Raw genomic sequence first — 16,609 nt, forward strand, 5'->3', positions numbered from 1 at the left:
ATTATACCGTACATACTTATCAACCTGTAAATCCACTTTGGTACTTACACTTATTTTAGCTTTTATACTTATATCCACTTTGTACTTAATTTATCTTACCTGTATTACAGCGTATTATATTTTGTATCGAAAGAGTGCAGCAGACTTCACTTGTAACGAAAGAGTTTCCCCTCGGGGATCAATAAAGTATTTCTGATTCTGATATTTTCATTGCTTTCAGAAGAACATAAAGACTGAAAAATAAATAAAGAATAAAATAACAGAACAGACCAGGTCACCAGGGGCAACACATAAGTTTATACATAATAAGGGTGGATTTACGTTAAGGCTTTCTTTTCTAAGTATATACATTTTTTATTTTTTTTCCCCGATTAATCGATTCAGTGTTTAAACTATTAATTGTCAGAAAATTGTAAGAAGAAAAAGTCCATTACAATTTCTGGGAGCCCATGTGACGTCTTTAAATTGCATATTTTTGTCAGACCAACAGTCAAAAAAGACAAAATATTCATTTTACTACAACATGAAACAGCAAATCATCACATTGGAGGAGCTGTAACCAGCAAATGTTTGGCATTTGTGCTTGAAAAATAACTTTGAACGATTAATCGATTAGCAAAACAGTTGGCAATTAATTTTCTAGTCAATCAACTGACTAATTTCTTTAATTGATTTTAATTGGCCAGGAATACATTCAAATACAATTAGTTGTATTACACGATACACATCTCTACTGAAAAGAGAAAACTACTGAGGATCTCACACAGGATCTGGTCTGTGTGAGCAAACTTACACAACTCGCTGCACCCACTTCAGCCTAATTGGGTAAACCACAAGACAAGGGTTGAGATAACAGAATTCACAAAGATAGTATCTCCTCCATTACTGACCAGCAGCCAGGTTAGCTGGCCGCCACTGGCTGATTTATCCTTTTCTGAGATAGACTTTTTTCTGACACACACACACACAGTCTCTGTGTTTGTTCTATTTCGTTATCAACAGACAACCTCTGACATGTTTATCATGACAAGAGGTCAGACTCTTTGTCTCTTGCTACTGTTCTCTATCATATCTGAAGTGCTAAAGAATGTTCCTTTCTCTGAGCGCATTCATCATGTAATCAGGCTTCATGTTCATACTGTCTGTGTGAAAACTGAATCACTGTGCTGCTATTATCGCACAAAAGAGAGCTCAATATCTCAATATTTCTCATTTGAAAAGACTTACTTAAACAGATGAAACATTTACTTTTATACATGAGTCCTAAACCTTAAGATTTCCACATTTGAAATAACACATGATATATATTGTCTTGCTGGCATTTTTCTGGCAATAGCTATTCAATGTATTCAGATTATATAACGGCTCCTCAAAGTTTCCATTGGTGCATGCAGGCCCACAAATATGGCAAATAAGAGTTTTGACTTTTTAGGTAATTTTATAATAGAAATAAATTGGCAAATGAGTATGTATGGAAAACTATTTACAGTACTTGAGCATACAAAAACAATTGTGATTAAAAGTGTGATTTTCTTCAGATTGGTTTCTTCAATCCTAAATTTGTAATTACCATTATTTTGTAATTTGTCGTCCCCAGTTCTGAATTGTCGTTTGCAGCTATAATCACTGTCTTGTCTGATTCTGTTCTTTTCTGAAGATCTGATGAAACCTTACAGATGTTCTTAGGTGGTATAGAGGAATGGAACTGGTTCTTCAAACATGGGGAATCATTTGGAAATATTTAGCTGTAATCAGTGGCCAGTACCATAATGTTACTGTAAATTACAATATTATGTTACTGTCTCACCATCGTTTGGAAAGTTTGACTCCATGCTCAACAAGAGAGAAGAACCTGTGGTTTATAGGCCATGGTCTCCTCTGAGCCAGACAGTAATTTTGATCTTTTTTGGGGGTTTTTTTTTTTTTTTTTTTTTTTTTTAGAAAAAGACATGATTTCAACATAAAACCATACATAGACAGTTATACTCTTAATATTCTACTTATCTGAAGTGAAAGCTCAAATAACAGATTAGAGTTATCTGTTTGTCTCCAGCTCCACATAGGTTTTCTTTTCCTGCTGAACATCTGTTTCACACGATCGGCATGAGTACTGGTGTGAAAAGCAACTGTTTGCCTCTAAAAAACATCCAAGGACGAGTGAAGAGAAGTCAACAAGTCAGTCAGTGTGTTGACAAAAACCTCTACTGGTGTAGTATATGCAACAAGATAAAATCACATTCTGATTTTAGCCACGCTAGCGCCATGGCTTTATGTATTGTAATGTCGGTGTGTCGGTCGGTCCACCGCTTTGCTCCAGACTGAAATATAACAACTGGATGGATTGCCATGCAATTTTGTACAGACATTCATGGTTCCCAGATGACGAATCAATGACTTTGATGATCCCCTGACTTTTCCTCTAACGCCTCCATGAGGTTGACATTGTTGATTTCAAATGAAATACGTGACTTTGGTGATTCCCTGACTCTTTATCTAGCACCATCATCAGGTCAAAATTTCAATCTATCCAATACTTTTATAATAAAAGACCTGCACAAATAATGACATTCCCATCTGCCTCGGCATTCAAGCTTTGAGGTACTTTATGTTAAGAGCTAATTAGCAAATGATAGCATGCTAACAGGCTAATCTAAGATGATAAACATTACTTGCTAATCATCAGCATGTTATCACTGTTACTGTGTGCGTGTTAGCATGCTGATGTTAGCATTTAGCTCAAAGCACCGCTGTGTCTTTGAGTACAGCCTCACAGAGCTGCTAGCAGGGCTGTAGACTCATAGTCTTGTTACCATTTTCTATTAAAGAAAAACAGGGGAGAAATGAATTCCTCAGACAACAGCCAGAACTAAATTTACATATATTGTGCTGGCTGTGTGAAAATGTCGTCAGTCAGATAGTAGCAGCTGTAGGCAGCCAGCTCAGTAAAGGTCCCTGAATACTCAATGGCCATCATGAGGTCTTGACCTTCCAGTAAATGTGTCACAGTGATAAACGGTTAATGTGACTGACACTTTTCATAGCCCTGACTGGACCCGGAAACAGACTTGAGTTATTGGAAACCTCTTGCAATTTAGTTAATAAGTGACAATATTTAAGATCCTTTAGGTGACCACAGAATGTCAACCATATCATTTTTATTTAGACATTGAAAATTTTGTTGAGGTGAAATTTATCAGAGCTTTTTTCAGGACTTCAGTGATGAGTGTAACATAAGACCAAGACGTTCTCTTTTTTTAAATGAAGTTAAGGTCAGCCATGTGTGACATCCAGTGGGACGAAAAAAATGCTTTCCCCTGGTAACATAATCTCTATAACACAAAGAGGCTACAGTCCAGGAATTCTGTAGATATCATACCAAAGAGAGTAACAATTCAACACCACAAAAAAAACAAAAACTGAGCTGGAATGTAGGTTTTCCACATGATTCTAAGAATAGAGGCTTGAAAAACATCTATTATCTGGGAAATGTCCAGCTACAAGGGTGACAGCAAGATGAGTAGTTCTTAAACACTGATGGATGTGACATTGCTCTTACAGTCAGTAGAGAGAGAGGTTATTTCTTCATAAATATGACTGATAAAATCAGTCTGCTGCTGCTGATGTGCAGGACCAAGTACGCATTTCAGACAAGGCCAGGCACATACCTGGAGGCTGGAATTTTATCAGAGGCATATTTACCACTATTTCATGTCAACCCACAATGACAGATAGGCCAGGAATTTCTCTGATCACTAAGCTGTTGCAAAGTGGAAACTTTTCTTCTTTTTTTTTCAATGCTTGGAAAACCATTATATTTGCTCCAATGGTCACAGAAATTTAAAGCATAAATTTGGGAATGTATAGTCTATTACCTGGACTGTACAATAATAATTTAGGACATATTTAAGACTTTGGTTTTCAGTGAATGTGATTCACAGTGACTTTCTGTAGCTCCCTCTGAACTTGTGTCTTAATTAACTCCATTAAAATGACTGACAGAACAGTTGTCTCCAGTAAAATACCTTTTATTGCCTAAGTGGTTTATGATTAATAGTATAACACTAAAACAACTACAAAATTATCCGTTTCCACTGAATGAGCAGATTTGCTGGCAGAAACAAAAGGTCCATAAAACAGTACAATGTTCCAAACATCTTCTGATACAATACTAAACATGCAAGAAGTTTTTTTTCACACAGATGTAAAGTGTTGTGTAATACAAGGTACACAAGACTGAATAAACAGTCTGTATGCATCAAGTATCTCAAGAGAACTGAGATGAGACAAACTTCCAAATCGAAGATCAGAACTCCCTTCCTGACACACAGTATACACAGACACCCTGGTTGTAATGTGAGTGTCCAATGTTTACACAAAGTGCAGCAGACTTCACTACAAACATGAAGGGAGTGTTTTCTAGTATAGCTAAAGGGCGACATCTAGTGCCCATAAGCAGGAAGAACAAGTAACTTTTAAAAATGTAATTTCAACAGATTTGCAGCCATTTTAATCACATTTGTTTTAAAGGAAAGTCACTGTATTAATGCAACACACACACAGTTATATTTCAGTGGTGATTAGATATTTCATATAATACAAGACAAACACAGACCAAGTAACCCACCACAGCCATATGTCACTGTTATTTTAGCTCATTAAATTAAAACAAACAGGAGGCAAAGCCAACTAACCACACTTTATGTTCAATGTGTCCCTCGTTTAAAGTTAAATAATTTTTTGTAGTTTTGGCCTTCATCCCTATTGGTTATGATAACATTTTATTCACCAACTTCTTTGCAAAGACCCAGGGAAACAGGGACTCCAACAAAAGCAATCAGGCAGGTTTAAACAAGTCTCATTTCACCTTGTTGCCTAAACTAAATGTTCGGATGTAAAGCGAAGGTGATGCCAAACTGGGACCAAACCTGTCTAATCACTTAGTAATGCCCAGTACATTTTGTAAAGCTGTGTTTAATGATATCCCTCATCCCTGTGCCCTTAGAAGAGAGATGGTGAGGATGATGGCGAAAACTATGAAAATACGACCCAGACTGTAAAACACCTGAATTTTCCTTTAACTTGGGAAAATAGTCTGCAGGGATTTACCGAAATCCAAAAGTTCTTAAATTGAAAATTTTGTAGTGGGACTGTCATATACTATACTTTCTTTTCTTTCTTTTTTTAAGTGTGCTGACAGTCCTTTGAAAACAAAACAAATATTATAATATTGCAAAGTATGTCAACATACAGGTAAAATGCCTGTTTATGTTTAAAGCATACCACCTACTTGACCATTGTGCTAATATCTGTGAATGTTCTCGGCTGACATAAAATGTTTAAATTACAAACAGATTCCTTGTTGCAGGAAGTTTAGGCCTCACTCAATCTTTTGCCTGAGGATCCTTTTCTCCTCTTCTACGAAATTCTTGTCAGAGGTAGCTTGTCCCATGTCCCTCTTCCTCTTCTCCTTCTGCTGGAAGGTCTCCACTCGACGTTTCTTGGCAGACAGGTCTGCCTGCTCTGATTCCTCATCTGATCACCAGAGGAGTGGTAGTGGTGGTGGTTGGTTTGGGGATTTTGGGTGAAGGGAGAGTGGAAAATAACGATTTTTGAATTACTCAACAGCACACTATTCAAACATAACAATTGGCTTTACTTCCGTGCAAGTGCAAAGCGAAAAGCGGCACAAACGTAAGTTTAATTTTTAACTTGTGCTTGTTTGGTAATTTTGTGTCTCCCAACATCCATTTTCCACCAAGATGGGTGGAGTGATGCAGCTGAGGCTGTGTTTTGCATCTTTGGGTACCAATGACACTGACCTGGGTTTATGTCCACTCAGTCCACTTGCTTATCGCAAAGGCAAGTGCACAGATCATTTTTTGAAGCTTTAGTTGGCAAAGGGCGCATTTACAGTATGTAGTAAGTGGGTTTTGCTTGATGTACATTTTTCATCTAGTAGCCTATATGTTTAAATGCACATCAAAAATGAATTAATATCAAAATCAAAATTAATAGGATTGGGACATAATCTCTACTATTCATTGAGCAGGTGTGCTTTAACCAATAAGCCTGTTTAAATTGGTGCACCATTTGGCACAGTTCCTCTACAACTACGGCAAGTACTCTAAACATGCAACAACAGAGTAAGTTAGTGTAATACTGTTAAAGAACCGGTGCGATAATAGTGGGGAGAATGAAGCTTAAGGCAGTGATAATTTCATCAGTTCATTCATACAGACAAGAGAGTAAAAAATGCCCCACTGGCATTGGACTAACCTGAGTCAGGGGGTTGCTCCTCTGCAGGTAAGAACAGGGCGTTGCCAGTATAAGGTTGTGGTGCATCTTCCCCATTGTCCTCATACACATTGGACCACTTTATAGCCATGTCCATGCCTGGTGGAGGTCCCTTCTTCTTCTCTGCCTCTGTGGTGTAGCTATCAGGAGGGGGTACAGCATTTGTCTTCCATGGCTTAAACTCTCTGGCAGGCTTCAAGTAACAGAGAAAAGCAGGATGTGAAAAACTGGCTTAGAGAACGTAACAAAGAAAAGGTTTAGAAAAGTTGCTAAACTAGACATCTAAAACCTCCCATAAATTAGCTGTAACCCCTGTAGTTGGGGGTAGCAGCTACAGTGGAAATTCTCCTGGAAGGACGCAGCATTGCTGAGTTTACATAAATGTTTCCCCTACATAAAGAGTAGTAAAATATAGATAATTACGCATAGCCGGTAATAAGTACCACACATCAGTCACAACTAGAAAGCCTAAAAGATGGCAACAATGTGCTGACTGCGCTAGTCGTCTAAATGTTGCTGAATCAAATTCTTGATTAATCAGTTAGTCAATCGACATTATATCTACAACAATTATGATAGATAATTGGTCACTCAAGTCACTTATCAGGCCAAAAAGCCAAGGAGTCGCTGGTTTTAGCTTCTCAAATGTGAAGATTTGCTGATTTTCTCCGCTTTGTGTTTGCAAATTGAAAATATGTGGGTTTAAGTATATTTTACGAACAATTTTTCACATTTTATAAACTATTCATTTGATCACCCAATCAAAATAGCAATAATAATAATCAACAGATGAATAGATAATGAAAATATGTATTAATTGTAAGAAGAAAACAGATAGTTGCCAAGAAATGTATATTAACTGTCAACTAAACGACCCTCAGAGTTCACCTCGTGTATGTAATATGTGATTGACAATATATCACAAACACTTTCCATTATTGGAATTGGATTACATTAAATAGGACTGACAACTGTGGATGTAGCGTTATGTGGAGGATTTTATAACGTTGTCAATATGCTTGACGTTACATGGTTAACGTTACTAGCGTGAATCTCCTTAAAATATCCTCAACGCTGCCTGCAATTAGTTAAATCAATTTATCAACTGAGGTGTAATGTTAACATATCAACACAGGTTAACTATGTACATATATCGCTATCTACCTTGGATTTTTACCTCTTCAGGAGCTTTGACCGTGAGACTCTCCCAGTCTATCTGCTTATTCAGCGGATTGTAGAGAAAAGCAGGCTTGGACACGGAGCCGAACAGCTCGTCAGGTTTGGGTAAAGGAGCTCCACCGGCTGCTCGTTTTGTCCCTTGTTGGGAGGACTGAGCTCCGCTTCCCGGAGCATCTGTCCCCGGTCTCTTCTTTCGACTTTCACCCTCCTCGTCTGAGTCGCTGCTATCGCTGCTGTCGCTCAAATCGTCGTAGCTCGAAAAGAAACCTAAGGAACCTGACTTCTTTTCTTCTGTCATTTTGCAGGAGTAACTAGTTTTTCAATGAGTAACAACGTGTTAAAATAAAAACGATGACTAGATGGGGATAAAGCTGCGGAACCGGACTCAGTTGGATTTGTTCCTCTAAGCTGTTACTCCATTTTAAATCAGCCTCCAAAATACTCGTAAAGCATTTTTAATAGTGTCGTGACGACTGTCGCAAAGCTACAGTATTTCATTAAAGGAGCAGGCCGAGTAAAAACAGAACAAGAACATTGCACTGCTGGTACTGGACTTCATGTAATATTGTCAACATGCAATCGACTTTTTTGGAGAATAAACGATTTTTTATTTTTTTATCTATACTTTGGTTGCATATCTTGTGGTAATGTATATTTTATAGTATTTTTATTCTACAAACAGTTGGTCTGTGTCAACTGTAGATGCAAAATAGCAAATGTATACTTTAGGCTATATAGAGATATTACAGTGTCTTGGTAGTGAGACTTGGCACTGCAGTCATGCTTCAGTTGTAGCCCAAATAGCCTCCAGATGTCACTGTTAAGCTTTTGCATTTATTTAAGTTGCACTGCACTACCTTCCTGCTGATATCAGACAGTCTGAGACTGCTGCGGCCTTTAAATCAAAACTTAAAACTCTTCTTTTCACTTTAACTTTCAGTTAGTTGCTTATTCTTGATTTCTTCAGGCCTTGTACCTGTTATCATTATCTGTCGGTCTCAGTGAATCTATTAAGCATAGTCCATAGCAGATTGGGGTCACATGGCCTGACATTTTAGTCTGGAATCTTTTTCTGACTCGTTTAATGTTGGGCAGAATTTTATAGAGGCACCACAAATATATCTTAATGGATTACTCCAGTAAAAAAAGATTTTCATCTCTAATTATGAATGATTTATGATCATTCTTCCAGAAACATCTGACTCTACTGTTACTTCTTCACTGTGACCATATGAAAATGGGGCAGTTAAACACACACTAGATATCGAAGACAGGTTTTTTATACAGTGTATACACCCTCACTATTTTTAAAATTTAATTGTCTTGATATCTTGAATGAAAACCCTTTTTTCTTTTAAGTTGCAGCAAATGGCTAATAATCTCATAAACTAATAGTAAACAGTGTATTGAAAATAACCAATGAAAATACTATATAGCAATAAAGCACCACTAAGATTATAGTTTTATTCACAGTTAACTTGTGTATGGGCAACACTGTGCTGACACAAATGATTTAAATCTTATTGTTGAAAGTTTCATATTTTAAGAAAAATTAAGATTTTCAAATATTTTACCATACTACAGACCACAGCCATGAGAGTATGTTTAGGTAAAAAGACAGGATATATATATATGTGTGTGTGTAAAGAGGGACTTGCCTATCAGGCCATCACAAAATTAATTATCACCAAGGAGTAACAAGTGCAGGGCTTTAAAGGGACAGTTCTCCCCAAAATCAAAAATACATATTTTTCCTCTTACCTGTGGTGCTATTTATCCATCTAGATTGTTTTGGTGTGAGGTGCCAAGTTTTAGAGATATCGGCCATAGAGATGTCTGCCTTTTTTTTAACATAATGGAACTATATGGCCCTCGGCTTGTGGTGCTCAAAGCTCCAAAAAAATAAATTTGAAAAATTCAACAGCAATGTCTCTTTCCAGAAGTCGTGACCCGGTTACTCAAGATAATCCACAGATTTGTTGTGAGCAGTTTCATGTAGGAACTATTTTCTTTCTACCGATAGTTCCTACTACATGAAACTGCTCACAACAAGGTCTGTGGATTTTATCTACTCCTCCCCCCCATCCCCTCCTTTTTGAGGGAACCCAAGCGAGCAAAATCGTTAACATTTTTTTGACCACTAGAGTGCAGTATAGTCACACCAGTGAGACAATGAGCCATCCCAAAAAAGGAGTGAGGAACTGAACGAATGAGAAATCTGCATTGCAGAGGTGAGCTGGAGGTCGGATCTGCACAGAGATTTACTGGAAGTCCAGTCTTAACAGATCCTGAAGGTAAAAGTTCATGTGCAGGAAAATATTAGCATTTTTTCAGTATAGGGCCAAGAACCATCTTTCTTGTTGTGATTGATTGTTTTACCTTTTCTTCTTTGACTTTATCTTAACCCCATCCTGCTGTCTTCCTTAGTGTAGTAATTGTTGTAGCAGTAGCACCAGAAGTGGCAGCGTTAGTAATAGCACTAAAATAAATCCTTGTTGAGTGATTTTTGTACTAGAAGCAGGTACAATTACAATGGAATTAGCAGGGGTTGCAGTATAATTCTGACAAATGACTAACTAGCACTTTGCTGCCAACAGAGAAGAAATATACTAGAATATAATCAGAATTAAACAAACTGTGTATTTGACACTTGTAAGAACTAATTTGAGTTGGCTGCAGCCTTATTAACCTTATTAAAAAGATGTCTGGGAACATAAATGAGCCTAAGACAGGGATGTGTATGACTGTCAGGACATATTTTATGCGAATACAACCCCTATTTATTCCCAGTGGAGGTTTTAAGCTATCCATTGGTAGCTAATGACACTGTGTCACTTTGTAATTTTTGAGAAAGCCAAAGGCTGGCAGGTGATATACTCAGCTATTCTCCTTTTGACAGGGAGACCTCCGCTGGACTGAGGGGGTTTTGGCTTTAAGGAATGGTAACAAAAGAATGTTGAACTTGTTGAACTTACACAGTAATTTAATTTTCTCCTCTCTCGTTTCCTCTCCAAATTTAATTGTGTGTCATATTTGACTGATAGTGACATTTCTCTTTCAGCCAGAGCTAATGACTAAAGGACATCTTCATTGTCTTATGTTTTATGTTTATTAATCCCTAACCGTCTTAATAACTGGCCATGGATGTGGCTTCAGATTCTTGGAACCAAGCTTCCAAAGGTTGTACCCTGGCTTTCTATCCTCACTGTTCAGCTGCACTGCAATTAAATGACTGAATAAAAACAGTCAACAATTTGTTCTCAGTTTCAGATTCAAGATTTATGCGTCTTAAAACAATAGATGTTGTGAGATAATTGCACTTGTTCCCAGTACAGTTTCCCTTGTTTCCTGAATTGAAACCAGGCCAAATGTGGCAGCTCGTTGCACTTATATCAAGAAAATTAAACTTGATTCTAAATAATTTTTGTAACAAGTAATTACAAGCATTTTTACCCTTTTTAATTCCCCTGTTAGACTACAGGATAGCCAGTTTTCAGTATTTTTCCTCTTACCATTCCCATATACTACTAGGACAGCAACAGACTCCATTTCTTCCCATATGAGCTGAAGATTTTCTGATGAATGCATGTTATTTTTCTAATCATATTCTTGGCTTTTGACCAGTTTAGGGATACAGTTCTCTGACAAAAAATATGTTAAATCCAGCAGGGAGGATACTGTCCTATAGCTGGCACAACTGGCCCCTCCTTTGCCTTACTTTTTTTCTCCAATCTCCACAGAGCCTGACCATGATGTGAGAAATTCCCCATGGAGGTGAAAAGCCACACCTCACCATGTTTCTATTTAATCTAGCAATTCATAATATCTTGAATGTCTTTATTTTATCCATAGGCTTAGCTCAGGTCTGTGACAGCACATCAGTGGGTGGTTTGCTCAGTATTAGCAAATACAGCAGTGGGCAGATTCTCTCTCTCTCTCTCTCTCTCTCTCTCTCTCTCTCTCTCTCTCTCTCTCTCTCTCTCTTTTAACTTTTCTACAATTAACAAGAGATACATACTAAGTTCCTCAAATTATTCCCTATTATCTGACTGAAAGCATCAGATATTATCTCCTCACATGTATTGCTGTATCACCTGAGTGCTCCCTCTTGAAGGCACATTGGGTGATTCTGAGCATTTTGGATCTTAATTGTAGAAATCCTGTTTATGTTTTAGATAATTAAACCCACAGTCCATCTTGAAGGTACCAAACAACACCTGGAGAATGAAAAGAGTGGTATAATGATGATGTGCTCGTAAAACCCAGATGGAAGTTTTCATTCTTGTTTTCATCAACAATGCAGGCCAGACATCTTCCTGATATTGTGTTGTAGCCCCTTTTGGCACAATCCAGCTGTTTTATCTATCTCGTCTACTTCTTTTTATCTGCATATCCTCGTTTGTGATTAGGTTGTAGACTTAGTAAGGGAAATTGATAAGGAATTCCCTTAAATAGCTTTAGTCGGAGTCTTAATCACTGCTTTTCACTGAAATTTGATTATATCAACGTAAACTAGAAGAGGTTAAACAGACTACCAAAGTAGATGCAACCTCTGGCTGATGCCACTGAGGTGACCTTTGACCTCAAGCTCTGTTGATGTAGCAGGGTGATACAGGAGGTAAAACAGTGACCTTAAAAAGGTTAATGAGGAGACCAGACACGCTGATGTCAAGATCATTGCCTATATTCAGTGGACGTGGACATGACATGTCTTTATACAGACATACAGTATGTTTGTTTGTTTTTTGGAGAAGTCATGCATGGCCTAGCCAGCATTTCTGTACATGCAGTTTTTTTATACTCCACAAGATTCAAGTCTGTAGAGAACACCCACACCATGAGCACAGCAGCATGGCCTTTTTACCTTAAGAAAATATCTTTTTCAGTCTTAAACAAGTGTAAATGATTCTGCACATATGATAGTTGTTGATGTGTGTATGCAGTTTTGCAGTATGTAAGATGGACGCTGGACACTATATCTTAGTTTTGTAGACTGGCCTCTCTCCTGATTGTCTTGTCTGCTCAAATAAAACAAACCAAAAAAAGAGTATTTATTTAACCAGATATGTTTTAACATACATTATCTATATAAACACACAATTAGTTTACAACATTCACATATACCACTATAAGACAGAACCTGTAATGCATGAAAGAGAGTAGCTTGACTATTTAAAACAGTTGCATTCTTCATGAAGCATAGTCTAGTGTTTCATTTATTTTCTTTTATATTTCATTTATTGTCTTACACAACATGTTGCTATTCTATACAATTCTGCTACTGAACAAGATAAAAACTAAAAAAGGAGTCAACCTCAACTGTCAAAGCAGCACCTGTGGAAATCAAATATTCATGCTCGCCTTCTCTTCCAGCATTACTCGATATATATCTATCATCTCTCCTTCTATCTTTTTTCCATCTCTTTTTCCATTTGAATCCAACAGTGATACGATTAACTGGAAAAGGGCTGAGGTGGAAATAACATGTGGTGTTATGACTGGTCATTTTTTCCCCTTTTTTTCCTGACAGAGAAAAAAAGAGATTCGGCTGAATTCAAGAGGCAACATTCATGTTAAAACACGTATTTTTATATTAATACATGGTGCGTGTAGATGCATTAGCAAAATTTGCAAAATTTACTTCTTGTCTACCCCTCCTGTTATTCCTCCTCTCTACTTTTCTTTGCTTTCAATTCCTTTCATTTAGTTTTATTCTCTATTTATAATAATATAAACTTTATTTATATAGCACTTTTCAAAAACAAGTTTACAAAGTGGTTCACAAATATAAAAACAGAAAATACACAGTGCAATTACAAAGTAGAATAAGTTCAGTACAGTCAAGAAATAGAAACATATAAAAGACAATGAATACAAATATGAAGGATAAATAAATTAATAAAAGCATAAAACAAAAAGAAAAACTCTAATTAAAGGCCATTTTATAAAAATGAGTTCTTAAAAGAGCTTTAAAACTGAGGTAGCTTGTCTGATTCCCTATGGAAGGTTATTCCACAATTGTGGAGCCCTTACGGCAAACTTCCCTCTGTCTCATGCCTTGAGCCTTGAGAGTCTGCAGATCTGAGAGCGAGAGGGGTGTAAGGAGTGAGAAGGTTGATAATGTAAGAAGGGGCAAGGCCGAACTGGTTACCATGGGTTACCAGTGCAATGAGGCGAGAAAAAGGGAAATGTACTCATATTTTCAAGTTCTAGTAAGAACCCTATCAAGTTGGAGGCGGTTGATTGATTTCCTTGGTAGTCCTGCAAATAATGAGTTACAGTCTAGATGGCTGGATAAAAAAGCATGAATAAGAGTTTGTGCATCACTAAATGAAAGAAGTGATCTAATCTTGGCAATACCCCTAATTTGACAGCTGATTTGGTGATATTGCTAAAATGTTTAGAGAAGTTCAGGTCCGATCAAAGATTACTCCCAGATTTCTGGCCTCATGGGTGCACTGCAAACCCTGGGAAGCTAAAGTTTGACTTGCACAATCCGTGTGTGCTTTGGGTTTCACTTTCTCTAGTACTTTAGCAAGAAAGGTTAATTTAGATATGGGTCTAAAATTATTAAGATTGTCAGTGTCAAGGTTAGATTAGAACAACAGATGATTAAAAAATTGAAGGAATAACTCCTGAAGATAAAGACTTGTTAAATATTGTTAAAATATTTGAAGACAAAAAAGCAGAAACCTCTTTTAAAAATCTTCTGGGTAAAACATCTAAAGGAGAAGAGGAAGATTTTTACTCAGTAAATCTGACTGGGATACCAGATAAAATGGATAAAAAATCAGATACACCTCACTGTGTGGTAGAATATTTATAGAATATTTATCAGGTATAAGTATGTATCGACAGCCCTTTTTGCACAGACATGTGCACACATACCCTCCACCTCTGTGTTTTCTCTGGTCACTTAACACTCCACTACACACTGCAATTTCAGACCAGAGATGTGGTATTCTTTGGCTCATTACATTAACTCGAGGCTCTGTTTGCACCGCGGCCTGTTGGGCGCTCGTGGCTGGAGGCCGGAATGGGTTCCAACTGATGTGGCAAGAAGAGAGAAAGTGAGAGAGAAAGAGAGAGAGAGAGAGAGAAAAAAGAAAAAGAGAAGAGACAAGGGGGTTGCCAGGAGAAGGTGTGGGAGATCTGGGTCAAAAGGACAGTTTGCTGGCGAGTGGGGTGAGATGTGGTGTGGGCAGGGGTGGGTGTTGGGGGTGATCATCCCCATCACATGTTCAATGGTGTCCTGCAGTGTGGATGGCTGTGGGATAAGCACACACAGCACACTCAACCCCGTGCCCTTCCTGATGCTTTGATTTTCACCGCTCTCCCTCCTCTACAACCCTGCGACTTCCACAACATGCCCATACAGACACCACAAACACACACACACATACACACCTTGAGTTCTTGACTGTACTCTGAGCAGTCCATTCATACAAAAGTACAAGTTTGAGAGAGGTAGTAAGGGAGTTTGTGAGTGGCAGGTCTTTTTTTCATTGCTCCACAGTTTATGATGGAATGTCAGAATGATAAACGATTACTGCATGAGGTAACCACACTGTCAGTTTTTGATTATGGGTCTTCATTGTCTCCATGTTCAGCTATGTTAAAACACGCAGGGGGGAAAAAGCCAACTCCAACTAAACCTCCCAGTCCCACTTTTTTTTTTTTTTTTTTTACATTTTAGCTGTGTTCACAGCTTGTTAACATATAGAAAATGTGTGCATGAAATTTCTCCAAACACTCCCATTCTTAGTTGTGGCTCTTTTCATTGCTTTTATGTTATGATGGTGCTATCCATTCCAATTTTAAATCCTTGTTGTCAGATGATCTGTCTGCAGGCTGTGGCAGTCCACATTTGCATCTTTTGGCTCTTGGCTATCCATTTTCCTTGTAAAGCTCTTGTGGTTGGCCAATTGTGTGGTCTCAAGTTCTCCTGAAAACATGTAACTATAATGTTTCTTTTTCTTTTCCAGATGTAGATTTGGAAAGTCCTCCAAACTAAACAAAAGTAGTGTTAAGATTTTTTCTAGAAAGCTACACTGAAGGAAAGATAGCATTTAACCTTAAAGATTTTGCTTTTTGACTCACAAAAGTAAGACAATCACCACTCAAAGCTAACATTTGCTTTAATACTTCATCAAATAGCTGTCAAATCCCATCTTATCTATTCTTAACAGACAAGAGAGAGACTTACACAGGGCTTGAAGGGGCGCAAAAATAAACAGACAACAGTGCTTCTACGATCTTGCGGATGAGATTCGAGGCTGTCTGCAAAACAGATTGGTCACTGCGTGGAAAAGCCTCCCTGTCTGTATGTTTTGCACATGTCACAGGAGAAAGCTTTGAGCTGATGCCAGCAACATCTACTTTTCAAATGTACAATTCAAATGGCCCCAGTTACTTCTGTCCACCAAACATCTCTACGAACAAGAGAGGAGGACAGGGATTTTAGTTGAAGGGAGTTGATAGCCAGGTAGTGAATAAATATTGCTACAGTCTATAGGAGGGGATCTGAAGCACAGAAAAATGACTCTAATACAAATTCTATACTTGTAACCTTTCCACCACTGCAGCTCATACTGTAACTCATCTGTCCATCTGTCTGCATACTGAACATTATTTCAAATTTTCAAAGTCAATTAGGCAATGCCTGAAGCTTTTGCAACATGTTTTTCATGTTTGAAGCTAATAATCCGTAAATAAGAAACCTACAAAAGAATTCTCTGAACAAAAAGCTCTCTGTCTACGGAAACATCAAAGCTTTTTCTCAAGTGAACTCAACTGAACTGTCAAATCTAAGGAGTTACTCTGCCTGTATGAAATATCTCAACAGCTATTAGCTGGATTGCCATGAAGTTTGGTACAAACAGTCATGTTTCCACCAGGATGACTTGTAATCACTTTGGTGATCCCTTAAGTTTTCATCACCATCATTTGACCATGATCAGGTCAAAATTTTTAATGTGTCCAGTAATACCTGCAAAATTAAAGACATTCCCATCAGCCTCAGCTGTACTTTGTGTTTAGTGATAATTAGCAAATATTAGCATGCTAACATGCTAAAGAAAGATGGTGAACATGGTTAACATTATACCTGCTGTCAGCATGTTAGCATTTTCATTGT

At 37.6% G+C, this 16,609-nt stretch overlaps 1 protein-coding gene across 1 annotated transcript; it reads right to left on the reverse strand.

Annotated features, from left to right (window-relative positions):
- Positions 1-4,009: 4,009 nt before the first annotated feature.
- Positions 4,010-7,919, reverse strand: lg6h1orf52 (linkage group 6 C1orf52 homolog). Its single transcript, XM_044201013.1, has 3 exons — positions 7,472-7,919; positions 6,277-6,487; positions 4,010-5,532 (listed from the first exon to the last, which is right to left on the reverse strand). Exons 1-3 carry the CDS (start codon positions 7,769-7,771, stop codon positions 5,378-5,380), a joined length of 666 nt encoding a protein of 221 aa, XP_044056948.1. The 5' UTR covers positions 7,772-7,919; the 3' UTR covers positions 4,010-5,377.
- Positions 7,920-16,609: the final 8,690 nt, after the last annotated feature.

The sequence above is a fragment of the Siniperca chuatsi genome, linkage group LG6 (assembly GCF_020085105.1).
Source record: "Siniperca chuatsi isolate FFG_IHB_CAS linkage group LG6, ASM2008510v1, whole genome shotgun sequence".
In the NCBI taxonomy this organism is placed as follows: Eukaryota; Metazoa; Chordata; class Actinopteri; order Centrarchiformes; family Sinipercidae; genus Siniperca; species Siniperca chuatsi.